At 38.0% G+C, this 23,150-nt stretch overlaps 3 protein-coding genes across 6 annotated transcripts in view; 2 read left to right on the top strand and 1 right to left on the bottom strand.

Annotated features, from left to right (window-relative positions):
• Nucleotides 1-4,960, top strand: part of TOM1L1 (target of myb1 like 1 membrane trafficking protein) — a 52,447-nt gene extending 47,487 nt beyond the window's left edge. For 2 of the 3 annotated variants that reach the window (XM_060133256.1, XM_060133257.1), the window contains 3 exons: nucleotides 404-485; nucleotides 3,676-3,740; nucleotides 4,335-4,960. In XM_060133256.1, the coding sequence (XP_059989239.1) occupies nucleotides 404-485; nucleotides 3,676-3,739 (146 nt within the window). In that variant the 3' untranslated portion in view covers nucleotide 3,740; nucleotides 4,335-4,960. Of the gene's footprint in view, nucleotides 1-403; nucleotides 486-3,675; nucleotides 3,741-4,334 lie in introns of those variants that run through there. The other variant, XR_009537443.1, reaches the window with a different exon arrangement.
• LOC132510834 (cytochrome c oxidase assembly protein COX11, mitochondrial) lies at nucleotides 18-13,479 on the bottom strand. Its single transcript, XM_060133258.1, has 5 exons — nucleotides 13,094-13,479; nucleotides 9,728-9,883; nucleotides 6,280-6,405; nucleotides 1,785-5,888; nucleotides 18-327 (listed from the first exon to the last, which is right to left on the bottom strand). The coding sequence occupies exons 1-4, from the start codon at nucleotides 13,442-13,444 to the stop codon at nucleotides 5,706-5,708; spliced, it is 816 nt and encodes a 271-aa protein (XP_059989241.1). The 5' UTR covers nucleotides 13,445-13,479; the 3' UTR covers nucleotides 18-327; nucleotides 1,785-5,705.
• Nucleotides 13,480-13,523: 44 nt separating this feature from the next.
• The window catches only part of STXBP4 (syntaxin binding protein 4), a 183,742-nt gene continuing 174,115 nt past the window's right edge, over nucleotides 13,524-23,150 (top strand). The window contains exon 1 of one of the 2 annotated variants that reach the window (XM_060133833.1): nucleotides 13,524-13,602. The gene's annotated coding sequence lies outside the window, so the exon portion shown is untranslated. The remainder of the gene's footprint in view (nucleotides 13,603-23,150) is intronic. The other variant, XM_060133834.1, reaches the window with a different exon arrangement.

Genomic DNA, 23,150 nt, shown 5'->3' on the forward strand with positions numbered 1-23,150 from the left:
GGAAACTTGTGAGACTATATGAATCTGCTGAAGATTTATTGGTAACTGAAAATAGATATACAGAGAGGAAAAATTAGAGTTCATTTACATTTTTAAGCTACACGAGATAAATTCAGGGCAGATACCATTATTACTGACATTAGGAGATTGTAAAAATGCTTGTGTTGCACTGAATATTGTATTTTGAGTGCTGAGGTAAATGAACCTGTAATCGAAGTTTGGAAACCTTTTTGTTATGTATAGATTTGTTGTACTTGGGAGTAGCATTGGAACACCAGTGTGCTTGTTTCTCGTTGTCAGTGTTTGTTAGGATCTTCTGTCAGAAGTCTAAGTCATAAAGAGAATATTAATTGTGTGTATCTCCTCGAAAAGCACAATGTGTGTTTCTTTTTGTTGCTTACAGCGATGACAAAGAATGATTTCCAGCCACCCAATTACTACGAGGTAATGGAGTTTGATCCCTTAGCTCCTGCTGTCACCACAGAGTAAGTCATTTACAAAATGATTATCTTTTTTGTCTTGGTTCCCTTTGGTAGCAGAGCTAACAGGGCTTGGTCATACATTTAACTTTGTTTAGGTCTTGGCAGAAATCAATGACCTTATTTAAAAATGACTTGTGAGGTTTTCTTGGAGGTTGTTGCTCTTAATGGTCTTGTTATTCTCAGCCTTGTGACTAAAAAATAAAAATGCTGGGGTTGCACATTAAGAAATAACCAGAACCATCGTGTGCATTAGTATATTCCTTGTAGATGCCTTGGAGGAAAGTCAGGTTCTCTCCAGCTTGAGAAGGGCACTATTCACTGATTAGTGACATAAGTACCACGTGGATGGGGTATTTTAGTTGTTCTTTGACTAATGCCAAAAAAGACTTCTATAAGAACTTGTTTTTAATCTTCACTACCTATGACAAGAGTGTGCTTAAAATGGATTATTAGTGTAAAAATTACTTTTTAACTTGGAATCCTTAAAGAAGCATTATTTTGTGATTTCATATTGGTCAGTATATAAAAATATTTATGGAATGGTAGGCTCATTAGAGCTTTAATATACTTTGACTAAAGGTTACCCCCAAAATTGTTTAAAATGATTAAAGCAGGTTTATGGAAATCACTGTTTAGAAACTAGCAGCCTGCAGGCTGTTATCTTGCCTGCAGCTGTGTTTTGTTTGACCTGTGTGAATTTTAAATATGCATTTCAACACTAACTGCCAACAGTTAAAAAGTGGGATATTTCCAAAAATATCTGGACCTCTGGATTCTTTTCGATACAACAGCATTTTTACGTGTTAGCAATAGCTTGGGGCTGCATAGTAGCTGCCTCTTTAAGATGAGACAGCTTCTGCAGTCCACCAGGCCCCACCTGGCCCACTGCATACCTTCATCTGACCTGCCTGGCATGTGTAGGCATTTGAGGTTTTGACCCTGGTTTAAACCCTCAATGTAGTGATCTATTTTGGAATGATTTATGAACGAATCTTAATAGGCTTAGGAACTCATTAAATATTTTTTCCTAACAAGATTATGAAACTTTCCTAGGTCATTCTGCTTGATAAAGTATCAATGAATATATTAGTGGTTTAAGGAATTAGAAACTGGTTAAACTGGGTATGCTGTCTGGAAACCGGATGTTTTTATCGGTTTCTCCAGGCAAATAGGAAGCGGAAAAGTATATTATTATATTTTAGTTAATTATGAGATTGTTGTAAGTAGATGTGGTGGTGCAATAGATATTAAAGGTAAGAGAGATAGTAAGAAGCTGGAATTCCCTACCACTACAATTCTTACTTTCAGGAGGGTAGGGTGTCTCAATTTCTTTGAACATTCCATGAAATCCAGGGAACTTCTGCCTAAGGAAAAGCACAAAATCTTGCAGAAAAGTTCTGGGATATTCACATCACTAGTTGTCCATGAACCCCAGGTTAAGAATTTCTACTCCAGCAGAACAGAGAGTATAGTACTTATGAATATACATACACATACACATGATTCATTCATTTGACAAATGACTGAACACTGTCTATGTGCAAGGGGAATTGATTGCTGCCTAATTTATCGTGTTAAAACTCATGGAGGGTAAATCTAGTATGGATGCAGAAATTAAATCAGCAGGCAAACATGTATTTACAGTTTGTGTTAATGGTGTGAAAGATATCGACTTGACAGTGTATAACAGAAAGAACTGATTTAAATGAGGGTAGAGAAAGCCTGAGAAGTGACGTTAAGGTTAAGACCTGCAGTTTTTAGTGTGACAAGTTTGGGAATCAGTGTTGCAGGCCCAGGTAACAACTTATACAAAGACCCTGTGGGGAGAGAGTTTGGCGCATTCAAGAAAATGGAAAAGCCAAGAGCAAAGAGAGCAACGGGGAACAACCTATTACCAGATGTGGAAATTGCAGTTTGGAAACAAAAAGGAGGGAGTACACAACTGTGGTAAACATTACTGAAGACAAACACTCAATAATGGACTAAGTAACAGGAAATCATTGGTGATTTTAGTAGAAGCATTTTGGTAAATCGATGGGGACAGAACCAAATTTCAGTGCATTAAAAAGTAAGAGATGAACTAGACAGTAAGTGCACAGGTAACTTACATAGAAACTTAAACATGAAGGGATTGTGGAAAGTGGCCTGGGAGCTAGAGGATTACTGAGGTGATTAAGTAGACATGGGATAAAGGACTGTATTATTTTATAAAATGGGAGATGCTGGAACATCTGTGAATCCTAAGGGGTAGGATTTAGTAGAGAATGAGAGGCTGAAGATTTAGGAAGGGAGATACCTAAATGAGTGAGGTGTTTGAGAAGCCTAGGGGTAGACAGATAGGATCATAGAAGTAGATGATGGTGCAGATGAAAACAGACTTGAAGATTTGGTGATGGAAGCATGAGGAGGTTTCCATATCCAGACATTTAATTTACTAAAATGTGAGGTTTCTGACTGAGAGGAGGGGCATCAGAGATTTGAATAGAGTGAAGGAGGTTGAAATACTTTTGTGGAAAACGAGAGACAAAACTTATTAGAAAAACATTAAAATTTCTGGACCATGCTGGGGCTTCTTGAGATTAGGGATCATGCCTTCAATGTGCTGTGATTTTTATGAGATTTTTTTTTCCTTAGCCATGTGTTGTTATACTGTATATATTAATGTCATATTTCTAGGTATAGATATGTTCTATCTACAGACATATGTAAGACAAATATAAAGAATTGAACAAAGGCTGTCATAGAAAAGACTATATACAAAGCACAAAGATGACAGTTATATGCTAAAGGTAGCTCAGGAGTTTGGACTGTAATAACATACGTTAAATAAGCTAGAATATTAATTTTTAATGTTTTTTATAAAGCCAGGGAAAGCTGAACAATTTTTGCTTTTTTTTAAATCAGGAAGCAAACTGTCCAAATTTTGAGCCATATTTCTCATTAAATTACAAGTAAAATGGTTACATAAGATACATATTTATAAGATGTATGGGAATAGCAGCATTAGGATCTAAGAAAGTTATAATGTAAGCTTCAGGACAGAGACCTTTGTTTTTATTTACTGATATAGCCTGATTTCCTGAACACCTAAAATAGCACCAGATTTTTAGTTAAGTTGTTGGCAGCTAAAAGCCAAAATAGTACATTGAAATTGATATATAACCCTTTTGCCATTATGGCTTGTTTGTTTCAGAGCTATTTATGAAGACATTGATGTTCACCACGACAAAGGAGCTCAAAGTCACAGTGACCGTTGAGGTAAAGGCTTCAACTTACGCAACTTACATTCCACATGATTTCAGTGTAACTGTCACTTTCTACATTTATTATTTACATTTTGTAAGGGCCATCACAGTCTGACACTCTGATGAGTGAGATATTATTACACAAGTTCCTCTGAGTCACTCAAATTGTAATGAACTATTGTTCACTAATGAAATACATTCTTTGTGACCATGTTAGCTAAAAATTATAAATCTTGGGAATGCAGAAGTAGGTTTATGGTATAGAAATGTTAATGCTAACAAAAACCGATGATCAATAAAAACTTCTTAGCACTAGAATCAGATGTGTCTTTTATGTGCAGTTAATACCTGTTAGCTGGGACTGGTAGAAGCCATTCATTGTTAGTCTAGATTGGTCTGGATTCTATTGCTTTACTAATCATTCCATTTATTTACTAATAAATGCACACAGCCACCAGTAACCTATTAACCTTATTTATTCCCTCCACACCTTCCCCCATGGAAGTAGTACATTCCCACCTTTCCTCTACTAGACTGTGGCTCTCTAGTTACAAGGAATGGGGAAAGAGGAAAAGATGGAGATGGTTGACTCTTCTTTTTATTCCAGGTGGAAGTGGATGACCAGCTCACTAGCAGCATTATGGGTGCCAATTCTCCTAAAGGTAGACCCTGTCCAGCTTTGAGACCCAGAAGTTAAGACCTTCCAGAACGTCAAAGCCACAGTGGAACATTTCTCCTCTGCAGTAATGAGGTTTAAACAGAAGAGTAACAGTTCCAGAGTAACATTTATGGCTCCTGACAGCAGCTCAAGCTTTATCTCAAAAGAACTTGGTTGTAACATATATTCACTTAAAACTTAAGCAGAAGAAAAATTCATGGTACTGAGGCCAACCAGATTAAGTGTAGCACCTTATGTTTCAGACCTTCCTACATTTAGAAATCATCACAAGAGCTCGGATAAGAGTAGATGAAGACTTTCATTACAAAATAATTGTTAACAGATGAAAGCATGAAATGTGAAAAACTATTATTATTCAGGAAGAATACTGAGTGCCTTCATTTAACTAAAGTTGAATGTAAAAGTCAATTTGCACTTCTTTATAAATAATACTCTTGTTTAAGATTATGAATTGTAAAAGCCTTGATGACTATAGTTTAATATTTCAGGTACCCTCAAGAGGTTACTGGATTCTACACTGTTTGCCTTTAAATATAATTCTTTATAATACTAAATGCTCCTTTTTTATTTCTTTTTGGAAAAAAGACTACTGGAAAACATTCAGAATAAATTGTACTTTGGTTTGTCATAAATTACTACTAAAACAGTTCAATACATCTTTTTTCAGAAGAACTCTGCTGTCAGTAAATCTTCACAATCCCACTTACATTTTAAAATTTGGAGACTTGGAACTATCACAAAAAATGCTAGAAACCTACCGGATATACTTACGCATTTTATTTAAATTTCATGGTACTGAAATTTCAAAGTACTTGTTTAGTACTCTGAATGTAAAATAGCCCTAGATCTTAAAGGAAAAATACAGTCAAATTTGAAATCAGAATGTAATCTTTAGGCAAGCTGTTAGGGCTTAGTGATTCCTCTTCCATTTTGAGCTTTTAAAATAGTGACTGTTCATAATGAAAGTAGTAACCAACTATTCTAGAAATAATAATAAAAATTCATTGCTACAAGTATGAAGTGCTCATAATTTGAAAGGGGACCAGTGAATTAAGCTGAACCATCAAGTCCATGCCAACATATTTAAGAAACAAAGCAGTTTCTTCTAATACTACTTAAACTCTAAGTATGGTTTTGAACAGTTACACATTCTAAGTAGGGTAACTTAGTTGGGAAAAAAGAACCGTAAGTATATAAAATGTAAAATAGAAGGCTTCACATTATTATAAATATTTCTCCTCTGAGAAGATACATGATTTTTCAAAAATCACAAATTTGAAGCAGGACTTAGTTCTGACTTCAATTATAGCCTGGAACCGGCAACTTATGCCCCTCCTTTGCTTCAAAAAAAGTATAAGAAAGAGTGATGAGATCAACATTCACCATTCTTGGATCTTCAGCAAATTCAGGATCAATGTAGAAAAATACCGGCATATCTACTTCCTCTTGTGGATTAAGCCTTTGTTCTTCAAAACAGAAGCACTAGAAGTTATAGAAAGGTATTCATTAATTAATATTTCTATTCTATTACCTATAATAGAAACTAATGCTTCATTTATTGGCTTTAATAAGCATTACTGTTAATTATAATCTTTAAATTCTGTAATAGAATAACAGCATCTTTTATCTCAGATTGAGTTTTGCTTTAAGGATTGAGAATCAGCAAATTCTTCTAATCTTAAAAAAGCAGATATCTATATGGTTTGACTCTCAACCTCTGCATAGCTATTATAAGCAATGAAAAATAAAGTTTGAAGTTTAGAAGAAATGAACTTTAAAAAATTAGTACCTACTAAACAGACACAAATAGATTTAGTATCAAACAATTTCATGTACCTTTATCACATTCTGTAATGTCTGCATTTAGTTATACCTGTATTTTATTGAAATACTGTCCAGCTTCAAATGGTACCACATTGTATGTAGAAATTCCAATTACTGGTTTGTCAGTAGGATTCTTAGCTTTATAAAACGCCAGTGCAGTCTCCCCTGGCACTACCTGTTTTAAGGAAAATATACATTATCCTTAAATCTCATATGGCTCCTTCTTTCCCTCCTAAATTAGTCATTATTACCATTTCAGACCATAATACCTCATTTAAACTAATGTTAAGGGTCAGCAAAATAAATTGTGAATACTACCCAAGAACATTTGATTTTCAAAAGTTACTTGCATATGTCAGTGGAGAACCAATGTTCTCTTACGCATACTTAGATACGGATTGTCCTCTTGTATGTGTGAAGTCTTCAAGCAATAATCTGCAGATGAAGTTATTTAAAATGTATCCAACAAAGGAGGCAAGAAAATACAATGGAGAAAAGACAGCCTATTCAATGTGGTGCTGGGAAAACAGGACAGCTACATGTAAAACAATGAAATTAGAACACTACCTAACACCATACACAAAAATAAACTTAAAATGGATTAAAGACCTAAATGTAAGGCCAGACACTATAAAACTCTTAGAGGGAAACATAGGCAGAACACTCTATGATGTATAAATCACAGCAAGATCCTTTTTGATCCACCTCCTAGAGAAATGGAAATAAAAACAAAAATAAACAAATGGGACCTAATGAAACTTAAAAGCTTTTGCACAGCAAAGGAAAACATAAACAAGATGAAAAGACAACCCTCAGAATGGGAGAAAATATTTGCAAATGAAGCAACTGACAAAGGATTAAGCTCCAAAATACACAAGCAGCTCATGCAGCTCAATATCAAAAAAACAAACAACCCAATCCAAAAATGGGCAGAAGACCTAAATAGACATTTCTCCAAAGAAGACATACAGATTGCCAACAAACACATGAAAGAATGCTCAACATCACTAATCATTAGAGAAATGCAAATCAAAACCACAATGAGATATCATCTCACACCAGTCAGAATGGCCATCATCAAAAAATCTAGAAACAATAAATGCTGGAGAGGGTGTGGAGAAAAGGGAACCCTCCTGCACTGCTGGTAGGAATGTAAATTGATATAGCCACTATGGAGAACAGTATGGAGGTTCCTTAAAAAACTAAAAATAGAACTACCATATGACCCAGCAATCCCACTACTGGGCATATACCCTGAGAAAACCATAATTCAAAAAGAGTCGTGGGGCTTCCCTGGTGGCACAGTGGTTGAGAGTCTGCCTGCCGATACAGGGGACACGGGTTCGTACCCCAGTCTGGGAGGATCCCACATGCCGTGGAGCGGCTGGGCCCGTGAGCCATGGCCACTGAGCCTGTGCGTCTGGAGCCTGTGCTCCGCAACGGGAGAGGCCACAGCGGTGAGAGGCCCGCGTACCGCAAAAAAAAAAAAAGAGTCATGAGCCACAATGTTCATTGCAACACTATTTACAATAGCCAGGACATGGAAGCAACCTAAGTGTCCATTGACAGATGAATGGATAAAGAAGATGTGGCACATATATGCAATGGAATATTGCTGCATAAAAAGAAACAAAATTGAGTTATTTGTAGTGAGGTGTATGGACCTAGAGTCTGTCATACAGAGTGAAATAAGTCAGAAAGAGAAAACCAAATACCGTATGCTAACATATATAGAATGTAAAAAAAAAAAAAAGGTTCTGAAGAACCTAGGGGCAGGACAGGAATAAAGACACAGACATAGAGAATGGACTTAGGGACACGGGGAGGGGGAAGTGTAAGCTGGGACAAAATGAGAGAGTAGCACTGACATATATACACTACCAAATATAAAATAGACAGCTAGTGGGAAGCTGCTGCATAGCACAGGGAGATCAGCTCCATGCTTTGTCATGACCTAGAGGGGTGGGATAGGGAGGCTCAAAACGGAGGGGATATATATATATATATATATATATATATACACACACATACATATAGCTGATTCACTTTGTTGTACAGCAGAAACTAATACAACATTGTAAAGCAATTATACTTCAATAAAGATGTAAGAAAATAAAATGTGTCCAAGAACAAGCCAAGCCTAACTTCTTAACACTTATCCCTGATTATATAATTGACTAAAGATTCTTTTTATAAAAGGCTACCAACCTTAAACTTAGTTTACAACCAGAGTAAATTAAATGTAAACCAGAGTAAAACTAACTGAATAGAACTTTTATTTAACCAAAAAGCACTAATAGTTTTTTTTTCTTGAGAGAAAATAACGGATAAAACAAATTGCAAGGCTTTAAAGAAGTCAACGTAAAATGAGACATAAATTAAAAAAAAAAAAGAAATCAACGTCCAAAGGATGCTCTGTCGCATGTACCAATTTAGCAACTAACACCACTGTATACTACTGTGTGATTGCAACTAATATTCAGAACCATAATCTAGGGCTTCCCTGGTGGCGCAGTGGTTAAGAATCCGCCTGCCAATGCAGGGGCCATGGGTTCAAGCTCTGGTTCGAGAAGATCCCACATGCTGCGGAGCAACTAAGCCAGTGTGCCACAACTACTGAAGCCTGCGCGCCTAGAGCCCATGCTCCGCAACGAGAGAAGCCACCACAATGAGAAGCCCGGGCACCGCAATGAAGAGTAGCCCCCGCTCGCCACAATTAGAGAAAGCCTGCATGCAGCAACAAAGACCCAACGCAGCCAAAAATAAATAAATTAATTTAAAAAAAAAAAACAGAAAGAACCATAACCTATAACACCCTCAAATCACTGAAGAGATTCAATGAAGCTTACTAACCTGGGGAAGCACTAATATTAATAGGGTTTTCCAATAAGAGTTACAATTAAGCTTTTCTGGCTATTCAGTTCATGAGATAATTTCAGTTAAATCCTCTAATCACAATTTTAGGAAACTTTTAAGGTGTATAATCTTTCTGAAATAGAACATGACTATTTAGCATGATTACTTCAAAGATCCTTAAATTTTTTTTTTAAGGGACAGGGATACTTCTGATGTAAATAAGTAAACTACTTTCCATTGTAACCAATGATTTTCAACATTTTTCTTGTATCATCTATACCTGAGGTAAAGTCAACTATAAAGGATGACAGCTGCTCCTACTGTCAAGATTAGTGACCAGAAAACTTCTTAGTGAATTATTAATATGATTCTAATAAAAACATGACATTTTCCATAGTTCCAAACTGACTTTTATTATAATGCCATGTAACTTAAAAGTATATCCTGTTACATTAGGTCAGAATATAGGGCACTGTCAAAAAGTAGTCTGCAGGAATAAAAGGATTACAGTAATGGAATCTGTCAGTATTTTGAAATTAAGTTTAGATGAATGTTTCCTAAATTGTGAACCAGTAAGCGATGAAAGAAAGGATTTTTACATTGAAAAAAGCAATCTTTTAAAAACTGCTTTAATCACTTACATATATTTCTGTTTGCTGAGGTCTAAAGTTCCACTGGAGACTTGCATGCACATCTGCATTAAAGGTGACTTTAATGATGCGATCCTTAACAGGTACCATGTTTTCAATGTGGTCTGATGCATGACCTGCTACTGCCGATCCTCCAAGTCCAGTAGTCTAGGAAAAGACAACAAGGTACAATATAATATGCTAAACAACAATACAGTAGTTTTAGGTGCTGATGACCTATTTATTGGATGAAACAAAATTTTAAAAACTATTTAACTTTAATAATCCAGTAGCAGCAAGGTTTATATACTATCACTGGCCGTTTCCTATGAATGTGCCAATGGTTTGACCACTTTTTGGGTGTCAAGGGCCTATACTGGTTAAAGTCATATTATTCAGTAATCACTTGGTTATATGGCATGGTCAAAAATGAATCATTTGAAAGAGAGCGGACTCTCCACTGATAATAGAGCTCAGAATTTTTAGCTGAACTTTTCATTAAACATATATCCCCTTATTGTTAATATTTCATATCAACTATTATTATTAGAAATAAAATTTACCCACAACACTGTCATTTCAATAAACTAAATAATTCCATTTTTCCACATCCCTGTCTGGTCCTTTTTCATATCATAACTTTTAGAACACAGATTAGTTTGCAGCTTCACTGCTATAGTCTGCTTTCCTCAAACATCGTAAGTATTTTTCCATGTTGGTAAATATTTTTCTGTATTTTTTTGTATAGTACAGCTTTTATATATATATATATATATTACCAGTTAATCAGAGAACCTGATCTCTTTGGCCACTGAATCAACTAATCATAAGGCATCAAGATAATCTGTGATACTTCTTGTCTATCTTCATTGCCATTAATTATTTCCTTATCAGAGAAGCTTAAAAAAATTATTCTTTTGATGCTTGAGGTTGCCAGAATTCTGGTCTCCGGATAATTAACCTGTTACTATACTAGGAAAAAAATACCAAATTTGAGGCTAGGGAAGACTCCCAGCAAAATATAGTATTACCATCTTAGCTTATTACACAAGTCAAGCAGCTTCACTCAGCTGCCATGCAATATAAAGTTACATTATAACCCTACAAGATACATCAGAGGGCAAGCCTTTATTTACTCTTGCTTAATAAACAAGTATATACTTCTCTTCAAGAGGGCTAAGTTTTAAGATGTTTTCCTGAAGAACCTGAGTCACTTAAATAAAGATTCCTGAATATTTTCTTTCTGACAGGCTGTCTTTGAATACAGATTCTTCAAATTAGTAAATGTGATGCTTTGAGAAATTAAACAATAGAAAAAGGCACTGAAAAGAAAATGTCCTGCGCTCCAGTTTAGTTCTGTCACTAGCTCTAAAAACTCACTAAATCTTACTTTCTTTGGGCTACACTTTCCATACTCATAAAATGAGCTCAGTGTATGAAGTGGTTTATATGATCCCTAATTTTTTGGCTCTAAAGTTCCATGGTTCCAAAAATAAAAGAGGTGCTCTTTTGGAAACGTCACTACTAAACATCCAACTATGAATTAAGTTTAGGATTACAAATTACAATTGTTTTTACTTTCCTGCCCTGCACTTTCACCCAGGTGCATGAAATATTGTCATTCACTTCAGTTTGGAGCAGGGTTTCTCAATCTTGGAACTAATGACATTTTGGAGAGGATAATTCTTTGGGGTTTTTTTTCGTTTTTTTGGTGGGGGTGGGGGAATGGATCTGCCCTCTGCAGTGCTGGATGTTTAGCAGCATCCCTTAGCCTCTACCCACTAGATACCAGTAGCACCCTCCCCCCTTCACTTCCCAGGTTGTGACAACCTAAAATGTCTTCAGACATTGTTAAATATTGCCTGAAGAATAAAATCAACCACCCACCTTCCTCTGCCTACTCACCGGTGGTTTGGGGTGATCTACACTTGCTGTTTTAGATTCAGGTCTGCTTACGACTTAATCAACTGGTAGTTCTGGGATTCATGCTTGGTCCAGGCTGGCCTCTGATGAAAATTAATTCACATTCTACACTCATCCTCCAGAAATCAAGCTACTGCACTTTCCTACATAGATGCTGATATTAAGAGACTGAAAAGTCCTTCAGATTTCTGCTGTTTCAGCCATTATAGAAAATAAAGGCAAAAGTTAATCCTCATAAGGACAGGAGAAGTAAGCCAGGCATTAACAATAGTGGCAGGAAAGAGCAGCTAACCAGTGATTCCCCAACTCTTCTGAGCATTGGAATCTTTAAAAAATCACTACTTCCTGACTCCCACTCCAAGACCTTCTGATTTAATTGGTTAGGGATGTGACCTGGGTGTCAGGATTTTGAAAAGCTCTCCAGGTGATTCCGATGTACAACAAAGTTTGGGAACCTCTATCACTCACTCACTGAATGAACCCAATGTATAGCTCTCATTTATGTTTTTAAAACATAAATTCCTGACCCCTACCCACATCTCCTAATCAGGATCTCTGGGGTACAGGAGCCCTGACATGTTTGTTTAAGAAGCCCCATGGGTGATCCTAATGCCCAGATAAAGCAGCAAACTACTGCCTAAGAACTTAGCAGAATATATATGAAATAGGTGAACTCTCAACCGTTAGCCTGCATCAAAATCTGCTAGGGAACTTATTAAATACAGACTGCTGGGCCCTGCCCCCAGAGTTTCTGATTCAACAATTCTGCAGTCGGACTCAACAATCTGCGCTCAAGTTCCCCTCCCAGGTAATGATGCTGCTGCTAGTCCTGGGGTCTGCACTTTGAGAACCATTGCACTAGAGTTTCTTATCTAAAAAGGAGCCCTGGGTAAGGACATTACAGTTACATATTAACAAGGGGGAAAAACCTCGAAGTCCTAATTCATGCTAGTTTGTATACATAAAAAGCTACTCCCAGTTTAACTACAAGTAGCAAGCACACTCCCATTTCCAGGGTTAACCTTTGCACAGAAACCATGGTTTCTGTGGTTCACAGAATTAATGTATGAACATAAATTACATTTTAAAAGCGGGCCCGTGTGTGAACAGCAGGAGAGTAAGGCAGATCGCTGGATACCGTAATACAGGTTGCAGACCTTGCCGGTGGTGTAGCTGAGATCGGGGAATTTCACTAGGCAGAGGAATTTCACTAGGCAGAGGAGTATAGGCACGATCACTATAAGAACTCGGGTTCTACCGGTAGCCTTGTCACCTTCTTAGTGACCCTGGGCAAGTAAGTCACTTTCTAAGGCCTGTTTCCTTAGAAAGCGATTTTCTTTGGTAGATAATCTCGGACATCCCTCCAACACGGCACCGTGGAGCATCGCTGTCTAGGGAACTGCCCGCACCCCCGCCCCTCCAGACGGGCTGCCCAACGGGCAGCGCAAGCCCTACCTGGCAGTAGAGCCGGTAAAGGGGCACGGCGGCGTAGGACGCCCCCAGCATGCCCACGGCCGCCGCGGCCACATACGTGAGGACGGTCTTGTTCCGCCGCCGCCAATCCTCCTCCTGTGCGCGCGTGAAAGGGTTAGTGCTCTTCGGCCGCCGCGGCGGCTGCACAGCCAAGCTCGGGCGCCTCCATGTTCCGAGCCGTCTCAGCTCCCTCTCAGCACCCCCTGTCCCGCTCCTCCCCGACCTGAGACAAGACTCTACCCTCTCCGCAGCCCTGGTCGGGTTTCCAGGGTGGTTCCAGGGCCACCCACAGAAAGCCACGCGAGCCCATCGCGTAACCCAGAGCCCTCCCATGGCACCCGGAAAGAACGCCCGCCTGTCAGAGGCCAGAGGCCAGATCTCGCGAGGCCTGCTCTGTCTCGCGATCTCTGGGTTGAGCCAGCCGCTGCCTTGGCTACGGGGCTCCTCAGGTGGCGGCGTCTGTAGTGGGGCTACGGAGGCCGGGTTGCCGGGTAAGTTCGCGTTTTGCTTCTTGACTGTTCCTCCCACTTTGCTTCCCTCCAGTCGCTATTTAAGTTACTTTTAGGAAAACGACTTGCATTCTTCCGCGTGCTAGCCATCATCACGTGGGTTTGTGTCCCCGATCTTCCTAACCTCCAGCAGCCTTTGTCTAGACCCGGCGGAACCCAGCGGCCGCTGTCCCGCGCGGTCCTTTGGGGTACTGTGGCCGTCGATCCGCTATTACTGCCCTGAACTCCGGCTCGAGGATCACCTCTCCCAGGAAGTCTTCCTGTTTTAACCACAGCCCACTCAAACACTTGAACATCTACATTTTCCCAGCCCCTGGGAATCGGCTTCTGCTGCTCTGAAGTCCTTTAACCATTTGCCCAGTGAAAATTAACCAGTTCTGGGGCGGGAGAGACGTTGTCAGGCTGGTTTTTTGAGAGGATAGTGACCAGGATATGAGGATCATTTAAGGAAGGATTGAAGGATATGGGGGTTTCATCTTGGAAAAGAAACGCATGGGGGATGTAATAGCTTTCTTCAGTTGTGCTACAGGACAAACTAGGACCTGCGTGGGGCGGACGGCATAGGCAATTTTGCTGTAATGGAAGAAAGAATCTTTCAAGGAACTATAAAGTAGAGGTTAAGAGCTCAGATTCTGAGGTTACAGCAGGTCTGCATTCATACCCGGGTCCTCACTATGGCCGTGTGTCCTTAGGTTATTTGGTCTTTTTAAAACTTAACGGCCTTACTTGTAAAATACGAATCATAACAGTAAATGAGAATATGCATGTAAGTAATTTTCACAGTGTAAACATTTAGTAAACATTACTTTTTATTGCTAATGTCCAGAGCAGGTATAATTATCCCCACTTCATGGATGACGAAGCTGAAGTCCTGCGAAGTTAAATGACTGACTTTGTCATTCAACATTTTATTTACTGTGCTCTCTTGTGGGCCAGACATTGTTCAACCTACTGGGCCTACAGCACAGAGAAAGTCAGAGAAGATCAGTTCAATTATGGAGTGTGTCCTTTCTACTGAGGGACTCAGGAGAAAAGCAAGTAACAGACACATAAATAATGGAATTTCAGATAACAGTACAGTGTGACTGAAAGTCAAGAGGAAGGGAGGTAGGGCTTCCCTGGTGGCGCAGTGGTTGAGAGTCCGCCTGCCGATGCAGGGGGCACGGGTTCGCGCCCCGGTCCGGGAGGATACCACATGCCGCAGAGCAGCTGGGCCTGTGAGCCATGGCCGCTGAGCCTGTACGTCCGGAGCCTGTGCTCCGCAACGCGAGAAGCCACAACAGTGAGAGGCCCGCGTACCGCAAAAAAAAAAAAAAAAAAAAAGAGGAAGGGAGGTAAAGTAAGGTCTTTCTGAGGATGTGACATTTGAGCCTAGTCCTGAGTGATGATAAGGAGCAAACTACACAATGACAATTCCAAGTCATGCCAAGACCCCTAGGCAAGAAAGAGCTACTTACCACTGAAGAACAAAAAGGAGGCCATCTCTTCCTAGCCTTGTGAGCAGGGAGAAAAGTGGTAGGAAATGGGTCAGCGCAGGTATACTGGGGCCAGATAATACAGAGCCTTATAAACCATGTCCAAGCGTTTGTATTTTATTCTAAAAATAATACGAAGCATACAAGTGATATCTGATTCACATTTTTTAAAAGATATTGGTTATGGTGTGGAAAAGGGAAGGGAGCAAAAAAGAAAATAGAACAGTTAGGAGGCAGTTGCTGTAGTGCAGGTGAGTGATGATGGTCACCTTGAGAGAGTAACTGATTAACTGTGGTCACAGGGCCAGAAAATTAGAAACCAAAAAAAAGAAAAAAGGAAAAAAAAAGTATCTTCTTTCTTTTCTACATTTTTTTTTTTGGTGTGTTAGTTTCTGCTTTATAACAAAGTGAATCAGTTATACGTATACATATATCCCCATATCTCCTCCCTCTTGCGTCTCCCTGGCACCCTCCCTATCCCACCCCTCTAGGTGGACCCAGCACTGAGCTGATCTCCCTGTGCTGTGCGACTGCTTCCCACTAGCTATCTATTTTACATTTGGTAGTGTATACATGTCCATATATACACTACCACTCTCTCACTTTGTCCCAGCTTATCCTTCCCCCTCCCCGTGTCCTCATGACTTTTCTACTTTGACACGAAAATTGCAAGATTCTCTGATTCTACAGACTTATTCCTGTGTTATGAGAATGTTTGAAAATTTTTTTCATCTGTATCTACCTTAGTTCTTATACCAGATTGTCATCTCTTTCAGGACAAGACCTGTCATATTTTAAATTCCTTACAGCATAGACTCAAACCCTGTGCAAACATTAATGTCACTGAAACCAACAAAACATTCCCTTTGACTATTCTTTTTTTCCAGGCAACCCTTCCATGTAGCAAGAGGTAGCAGCATAAATATGTCACTAATAATGTCTTTGTTTTGTACTTTTATTTTGTTGTATAATTGCAAATGAAATTACTCTTTTCCAAGGTACAGTAATCTCGATAGCAATAGAGCAGTGCTGGCTGCAGTTCTTGTGAGTCTGAGTGTGCTTGTGATGTTGTATAAATCATTATGGTAACTAATGCTAAGTAATGGGTTCTACCATGAATGGAATGGGGGCAACTCAGGCAAGGCTAGTACAACCCTGTCCTGCAAGTAGAGATGTTGATTACAAACTTAAAACATCAGGGGCTGGACTGACGTTTCAGACTCAGCATCTTTTATTTGTGATATCATTTTTAGCAGTAAATAATTGAACCTTGTGAACACTTTCTAGTTAGCTATGATCATGTTCAATTTTACATAGTAGGTAAAATACGTTGTTATTTTTCATACAAACCATTTTGGGGGATGGAGGTGAGTGAAATGGGTGCAGGTGGAAAAAGAAGGAAAAATGGGAATAAAACCTGATAGTCACAATGTTTTCTTATCTGATTATTGGTTTTCAGGCTTTCTGACTTAAGGATTATAAAGACGTATTGTTTTTAAAATTTGGTTTCTGGGAGTTCCCTGGTGGTCCAGTGGTTAGGACTCAGTGCTTACACTGCAGGTGGCATGGGTTCTATCCCCGATCTTGGAACTAAGATCTTGCAAGCCACACAGTGTGGCCAAACATAAAAAAAATTGGTTTATAATTACATTTTTTTAGTATTTTTGATGCATAAGTTAAGGACATTGCAATGTAAATCTTAATATGTTAGCCACTGAGCTGTATTTCTTAGCTGGCTGCCTAATAAAGCCATTTAGATCCATTTGGCAATTTGAAGTACCTAACAATTATTCCAACAGTACTAACAACTGTTTATTTGGTAGGTATTTATTGCAGTGCTTTCCTTCTACCTAAAAGAGGAAGAGTAATACATTTGAGTAAATAGTAAGAACAAATGAATTGTAGTTTGCCTGAGAATAGACTGGATAGTCACTGTTTTCCAATTAGTACACAATAATGGCATGAAGTTGCTGCAGTAAGTCTTGATATCCTAGTTTTTTTATTTCTGTGCAGCTTCCTTTATTTTTTTTTGATATGAAAACAAAAAAGTAATTGTTTATATTAAATTATCATCATGTAGAATCCACTTTAAAAATGTGGAAATATTTGCAGATTTAATTTTTATTGGAGTGTAGTTGATTTACAATGTTGTGTTAGTTTCAGGTGTACAGCAAAGAGAATCTGTTATACATACGCATATACATATATCCACTCTTTTTTTGATTCTTTTCCCATATAGCCTGGCAGCTTCCTTTAAACCACATGTTTGAGAGGCTACTCCATTTAAAAAATCTTGAATAAAACAGATAAGGTGAAATGAAAACAGAAATTATTCATCAGGAGAAGGCATTTATTTTTTTCAAGTAACATTTATCAAGATCAGGGCCAGCTTCATCAGTATGTGACCTGTGCAGTCAGTCACACAGGCCTTGCTCACTTAGTTGGACCCTGTACTTGGTTTAAGCCTCTGCTGTCATTTTCTTGAAATTGTTAATAATTTTTTTTTAACAAAGGGCTTCGCATTTTCATTTTGTACTGCCCCCTTCCCCCAATTGATTATATCCCAAATGAACTGACTGACATTCTGGCATAATTCAGGCTAGGGTATAGTCAGCCTACCTAGAATAAGCAGAAGTTAAAGAGATAAGGCAAAAGGCAAATTCAGATCTCCTGAGAACAGTCAGGTTGTACGAAATAAGATCAAGCAAAAATTCTTATTTCTTACATGACGCCTAAGACTCTAAGTACTCTAGACCCTGCCTACTTCTCTCTAACTTCATCTCCTCTCTCTCCCCATTCGTCATGCTCCAGTCACACTTATTTTGTTCTGTAAACATCCCAAATTTTTTGCTGCCTTGAGATGTTCTCTGCCTGGAATACTTGGTACCTCAGTTTTTTTCCCTCAGTTTTTCTCCTGGCTGACCTATTATTTGGATCTTAGATGGAACTCTAGTACCCAGTCTAAATTAGCTCTCCTTTGTCCAGTCACATATGATCATATCACCTTTCAGCATCTGAAATCTAGTTCACGTTGTTTCCGTTTTTGTTATTTTTCTCCCAGCGCTAGCATGTAGATGCCATAAAAGCAGAGGCCTTGTCTTTTTTGGCATAATATCATAAGCATTTAGCACAGTGCGTGAACATGATTGTACTGAGCCAGTGATTGGCAAGCAGAAGGCAGTCAGGTAGTCTAAGGAAACTTGTGAGAGCAGTGAGCTGTTGGTCTGATGAAGATCTTTCAAGACGCCCAGAAAAAAAAAAAAAAAGAAGCCCAGGACTCCTTCTTTGAAGCAGTTTTCCGTTGTTTCCCACTGGGTTGTGCTGTGGGTTACAAGCAGATGCTATTCATCCACCTCCAAGACAAATGAGTAGCATTCCTGACCTGCTTAGATTCTTGAAAATCTAAGAAAAAAATGTACCACCAGGGGGAATATTGCCTTTGGGTACAGAATCAAGAAGATAGTAAAATAACCCTTTGACCGATTTTCTATATCTTGATTTCCTGAAACTTTCATGCCATTTTAAAAGATCAGTTAAAGTCTAGCCCAGGGAGGGGAGTCATACCTGATTTTTGCCGATGTTCTTAAACAACCCTAGGATTATATAAATAGCTAATGCTGTCTTGAAGAATTTCTGCTGTCATAAGGTGTACAAGTTGTCACAGTTCCTAAACACTGTCATTTTCTTATATGTGTGTTTCTTCAAGTATAATACTGAATCTATAGGTCTAACTTTACAATAAGCGATATTGACATTTTTAATATTAGTTCCAGTGAATTTATAAATAGGAGGCATTTCTAATTTGTCAGTCACAGAATTCAGACAGATAACTTATTGGGTAGCCCTCCTTCTCCCTTAAAATGACCTTAATGTAAAATTTCACTGTTTCCTAAGAAAAAGCCTCCTTGTTCTCCTTTTTTTCTTTTTTTTTTCCCTTTCTAATGACATAAGCATAAGCTGTCACACTCAGTAATGAACTAAAGTTCCCCAGTCACTTGATTGAAATAATCTGGTGAGTCTTCAAAGACATTTAGATGTATATGACTCGATAGCTTCTGACAAAGCACCTTTCTCATGTGCTTTTTAAGATGATGATGGGAATGATGATGATGATGATGATGATGATAATGATGCTGATGGAGGAGGTGGAAGAGGAGGGAGAGGGGAGAGACTGTTTGGGTTTAGTATTAAGCCAATAAATCTCTCCTCGACTGTTACAACACCTGTCCTTTGTCTCTTCTGTTTACCATTTCACTTTAGAGGAAGAACTAAAAGACACTAGAGTTCCTTGGCAACATAGCTTGTTAAGAACTTTGAATTAGATATAAAAATACTTTGTCGGGCTTCCCTGGTGGTGCAGTGGTTGAGAGTCCGCCTGCTGATGCAGGGGACACGGGTTCGTGCCCCGGTCCGGGAAGATCCCACATGCCGTGGAGCGGCTGGGCCCGTGAGCCATGGCCGCTGAGCCTGCGTGTCCGGAGCCTGTGCTCCGCAACGGGAGAGGCCACAACAGTGAGAGGCCCGCGTACCGCAAAAAAAAATAATAATAATAAAAATAAATAAATAAATAAAAATACTTTGTCAAGGGAGGATGAGAATTAGGTTCTTGCTTATAAAGCTCTTATGAGTCTATTCTAGAGCTATTATTTTAATCTTTGTAATGATAACTCAGTAAGTCTTCTAATTAATTAATTGTCTATAAGCTGTGAGTACGTGTATATGTATTGAAGTGTTAAATAAGATGCACTTGGATATAAATGAACATATTGCAGTTACACAATTTTCAGCTAAAATGTAATATATGAATTGGGCCTGTTTTTTCTTCAACTAGTTTACTAGTAACACTAAAAAATAAAGACATTAAATCATGTGATAGAATTTGGGGTGAAAGAGATTGTTTTCTAGAAGATTTTACTAAGTTTTCCCAAAACAGTTTTTATCCTTTCAAAATAATAGGTGTTTTAAAAGGCATTAAGTTAATAGAAAAAATATCAAAATGCCTAGGAATTAAATAAATAAGAAATGTGCAAGACCCATATGAAGACACTTTAGAACACTGCAGAAGGTCACAAAAGAAGACTTGAACAAAAGGAAAGATATACCAAGTACTGTGACAGGAAAAATCAAAAAGATAGATACCAGAGCTTACTCAATCAATTTGCAAATGTAACGTGATTCCCAACAATTAGCTTTTTTTAAAAAAAAACAAGGAGATTTAGATGTTAATGTGTAAAAATAGCCAAAAATAGCCAGGAAACTTGGATGAAAAATAGCAGTGAGGGGGGTATTGTCCTTACCAGATATGAAAATATATTATAGGGCGTCTATGATTAAAATAAAATAGTGTTGGTACATAAATACGTAGAATAACAAATGGGCCAGAATAAAAATGTACAGTAGTAGACCCAAGTACTTATGAGATCTGGTGTATGATAAAGGTTGCATCTCAAATCACATTTAATAAATGTGGTTAAGACAACTGAGTGATCTTCTTGGGGGAGAAAATAAGAGTTGGATCTATACCTTATACTGTAGGTGGTTTCCAAATGGATCAAAGATTTTAGAATGAAACTGTAAGAAAATATGAGAGTTCTTTGTAACTTTGTGGAGTCGGCAAGGACTTTCATTTGACTTAAACCAGAAATCATAAAAGAAAAGATAAATTTAGCCACAAACTTTTGCATAACCAAAAAAAAAAAAATCTAAGAACAAAAGGAGGAAGATATACTTACAATCCTTAGTGCAGACAGAGGAATAATCTCCCTAGGATTTAAGAACTAGAAAATAGACAGTAAAAAGCTAACAATGAATAGGAAAATTGGCAAAAGATAGGAAAACACAGTTCACATAAAAGGTTCTGAAAGCATAAAAAAAAATGCTCAGCCTCACTCAGACTACATTAAGATACCATTTTCATCAATATGACTGTCAAAATCCAAGTAATGTAGTATACCATGTTGGTGAGGATTTGGAACACCAGGCACTATTATTGTTGGAGGCACTATTATTGATGGAATTGTAAATAGTACAACCCTGATGGAGAGCAGTTTGGCATTTTCTGTCAAAATAGCAAGTGTGTATAAACTCTGATTTTTGTAAATTTATCTTACAGATAGATTTGTACATGTGTAATGTGACCTATATATAAAGATTTCATTATAGCAATAACAAAAAAAGTGAAACAATTTAAATATCTATCAATAAGGGAATAAATAAATATGGTCCATCCATAAAATGGAATACTATACAGCTGTGAAAATAAATTAGTATGCTATGTAAAAATATGAAAAGAATTCCAAGTTATATATTAAGTTAAAGAAAAAAAGAAACAGGTTGCACGGTAGTGCATATAGTATGCAGGGCTACCACACACTCCAGAGTACCTCTTCACATCAGAGTCTGTATGACCCATACAAACCCTCAGGATTATACAGTGTACAACCTGAACAGCTGGGTGCTTTGTGCCTGATTGTAGCTACTTTCTGCATCAAAAAAATGTAAAGGAATCAGAATATTTATTTATATTTGTTTATTTGTATATAAAAGAACTAAAAGGATTCACAAGAAACTAAAACAGTGGGTACCTAAGTGTGGAAATGGTGTGGAGCTGGATAGGACAGAGATATGCATCCATAATATATAACCACATTGGAATGTATTAACTATTATTTAAATTTTAAAAATATAATGTTTCATATGGCATTATTATAGTTTAATCAAGTTAACACTTACCATCATTTCTGTCAGATGTTTTTATCCCTTTCCCTTTTATATTCTCTATTTTTGGTCTGGTAAAAAGAACTAGTTTTAGAAAATACTGAATGTCGTGTCTCTGAGAACATAAATTATTAAGTCTGTTATTCAGACATCATGTGCATGATAGGCAGATTTTTATCTGATGAGATTTTTAATTGTATGGCATGAAAACTTCTAATGCAGTCATAAGAGAGTTGTGTATCAAAGTAAAGCTCTAATTTAAGTTTTCCAGAATAGAGTCAGCTTATAAAACAAAATATTTTCCCCCAGTGTTCCACTGTCTCTGTTTTTGCTGACCTAACCTTTTCCCCCTATGAGTCAGCAACCTAGAAAAACAAAATATTTTCCTTGAATAGTCGTATTTTTAGTAAAAGAATAGAATATTTTCTTTGTGTCATTCATTAATACTGTGAAGTTGGGGGGTTGGGGTGGATGTGTAACATTACTAGAACTCCTATCAATTGAGGACCTTGCTCGCTTGTATAAAGGAAGGAGTAGGAAACAAGCAAAGGAGAGGGAAGGAAAAGGCATTTTATGATTTTTAAGGATAAGACAATGGATACCTTGTTCATGTGGAGAGGAAAAAAAAAGCCTGATATTTGAATGGATAAGATTAAACCCATTTCATTATTGTAAAGAAGTTTAATCAGTAGTATCATCTTCATAGGGACTTCCCTGGAGGTCTAGTGACTAAGTCTCCATGCTTCCACTGCAGGGGGCACGGGTTCAATCCCTGGTTGGGGCGCTAAGATCCTGCATGCTGCATGACACAGCCAAAAAAAAAAAAAAAAATAGTATCATCTTCATAGAAGAGAGACAGCATTAATTAACACTCTCTTATCCTACTTTGTTGGAGGATGACATTTTTCCACATAAATTAATTTTCTAGTGTCCTGTAGCAGAAAAAGCTTGTGTTTAAAGCCAGGCAGAACTGGATTCAAATTCCACTTTATAACTGTTTAGCACTGTGGCCATGGGCAAGTCACATAGCTTCTCCATTAACTGATTTTCTCTTATGTAAAATGGGTTAATATTACCTGCCTTTTGGGGCTCCTCTGAGGATAAAATCCTCTAGTATGATGCCTGGCTGTGTTGCTGTTTCATGACGACTCCTCCATTCTGGGTTAGATGGCCTTCCTCCATGCCCCCAGCACCCTGTGAGTACCACCGTCAGAGCACTTAGCACACTCCTGATGTCTGTTTATTTGACTGTCTCTGGGGAGAGACTCTTTTCTTTTTATCTCACCTCCAGCACTTAGGACAATGACAGGTATGTTAGGTGAATGAAATAATTTAAAA

This window comes from Lagenorhynchus albirostris, chromosome 20, assembly GCF_949774975.1.
Source record: "Lagenorhynchus albirostris chromosome 20, mLagAlb1.1, whole genome shotgun sequence".
In the NCBI taxonomy this organism is placed as follows: domain Eukaryota; kingdom Metazoa; phylum Chordata; class Mammalia; order Artiodactyla; family Delphinidae; genus Lagenorhynchus; species Lagenorhynchus albirostris.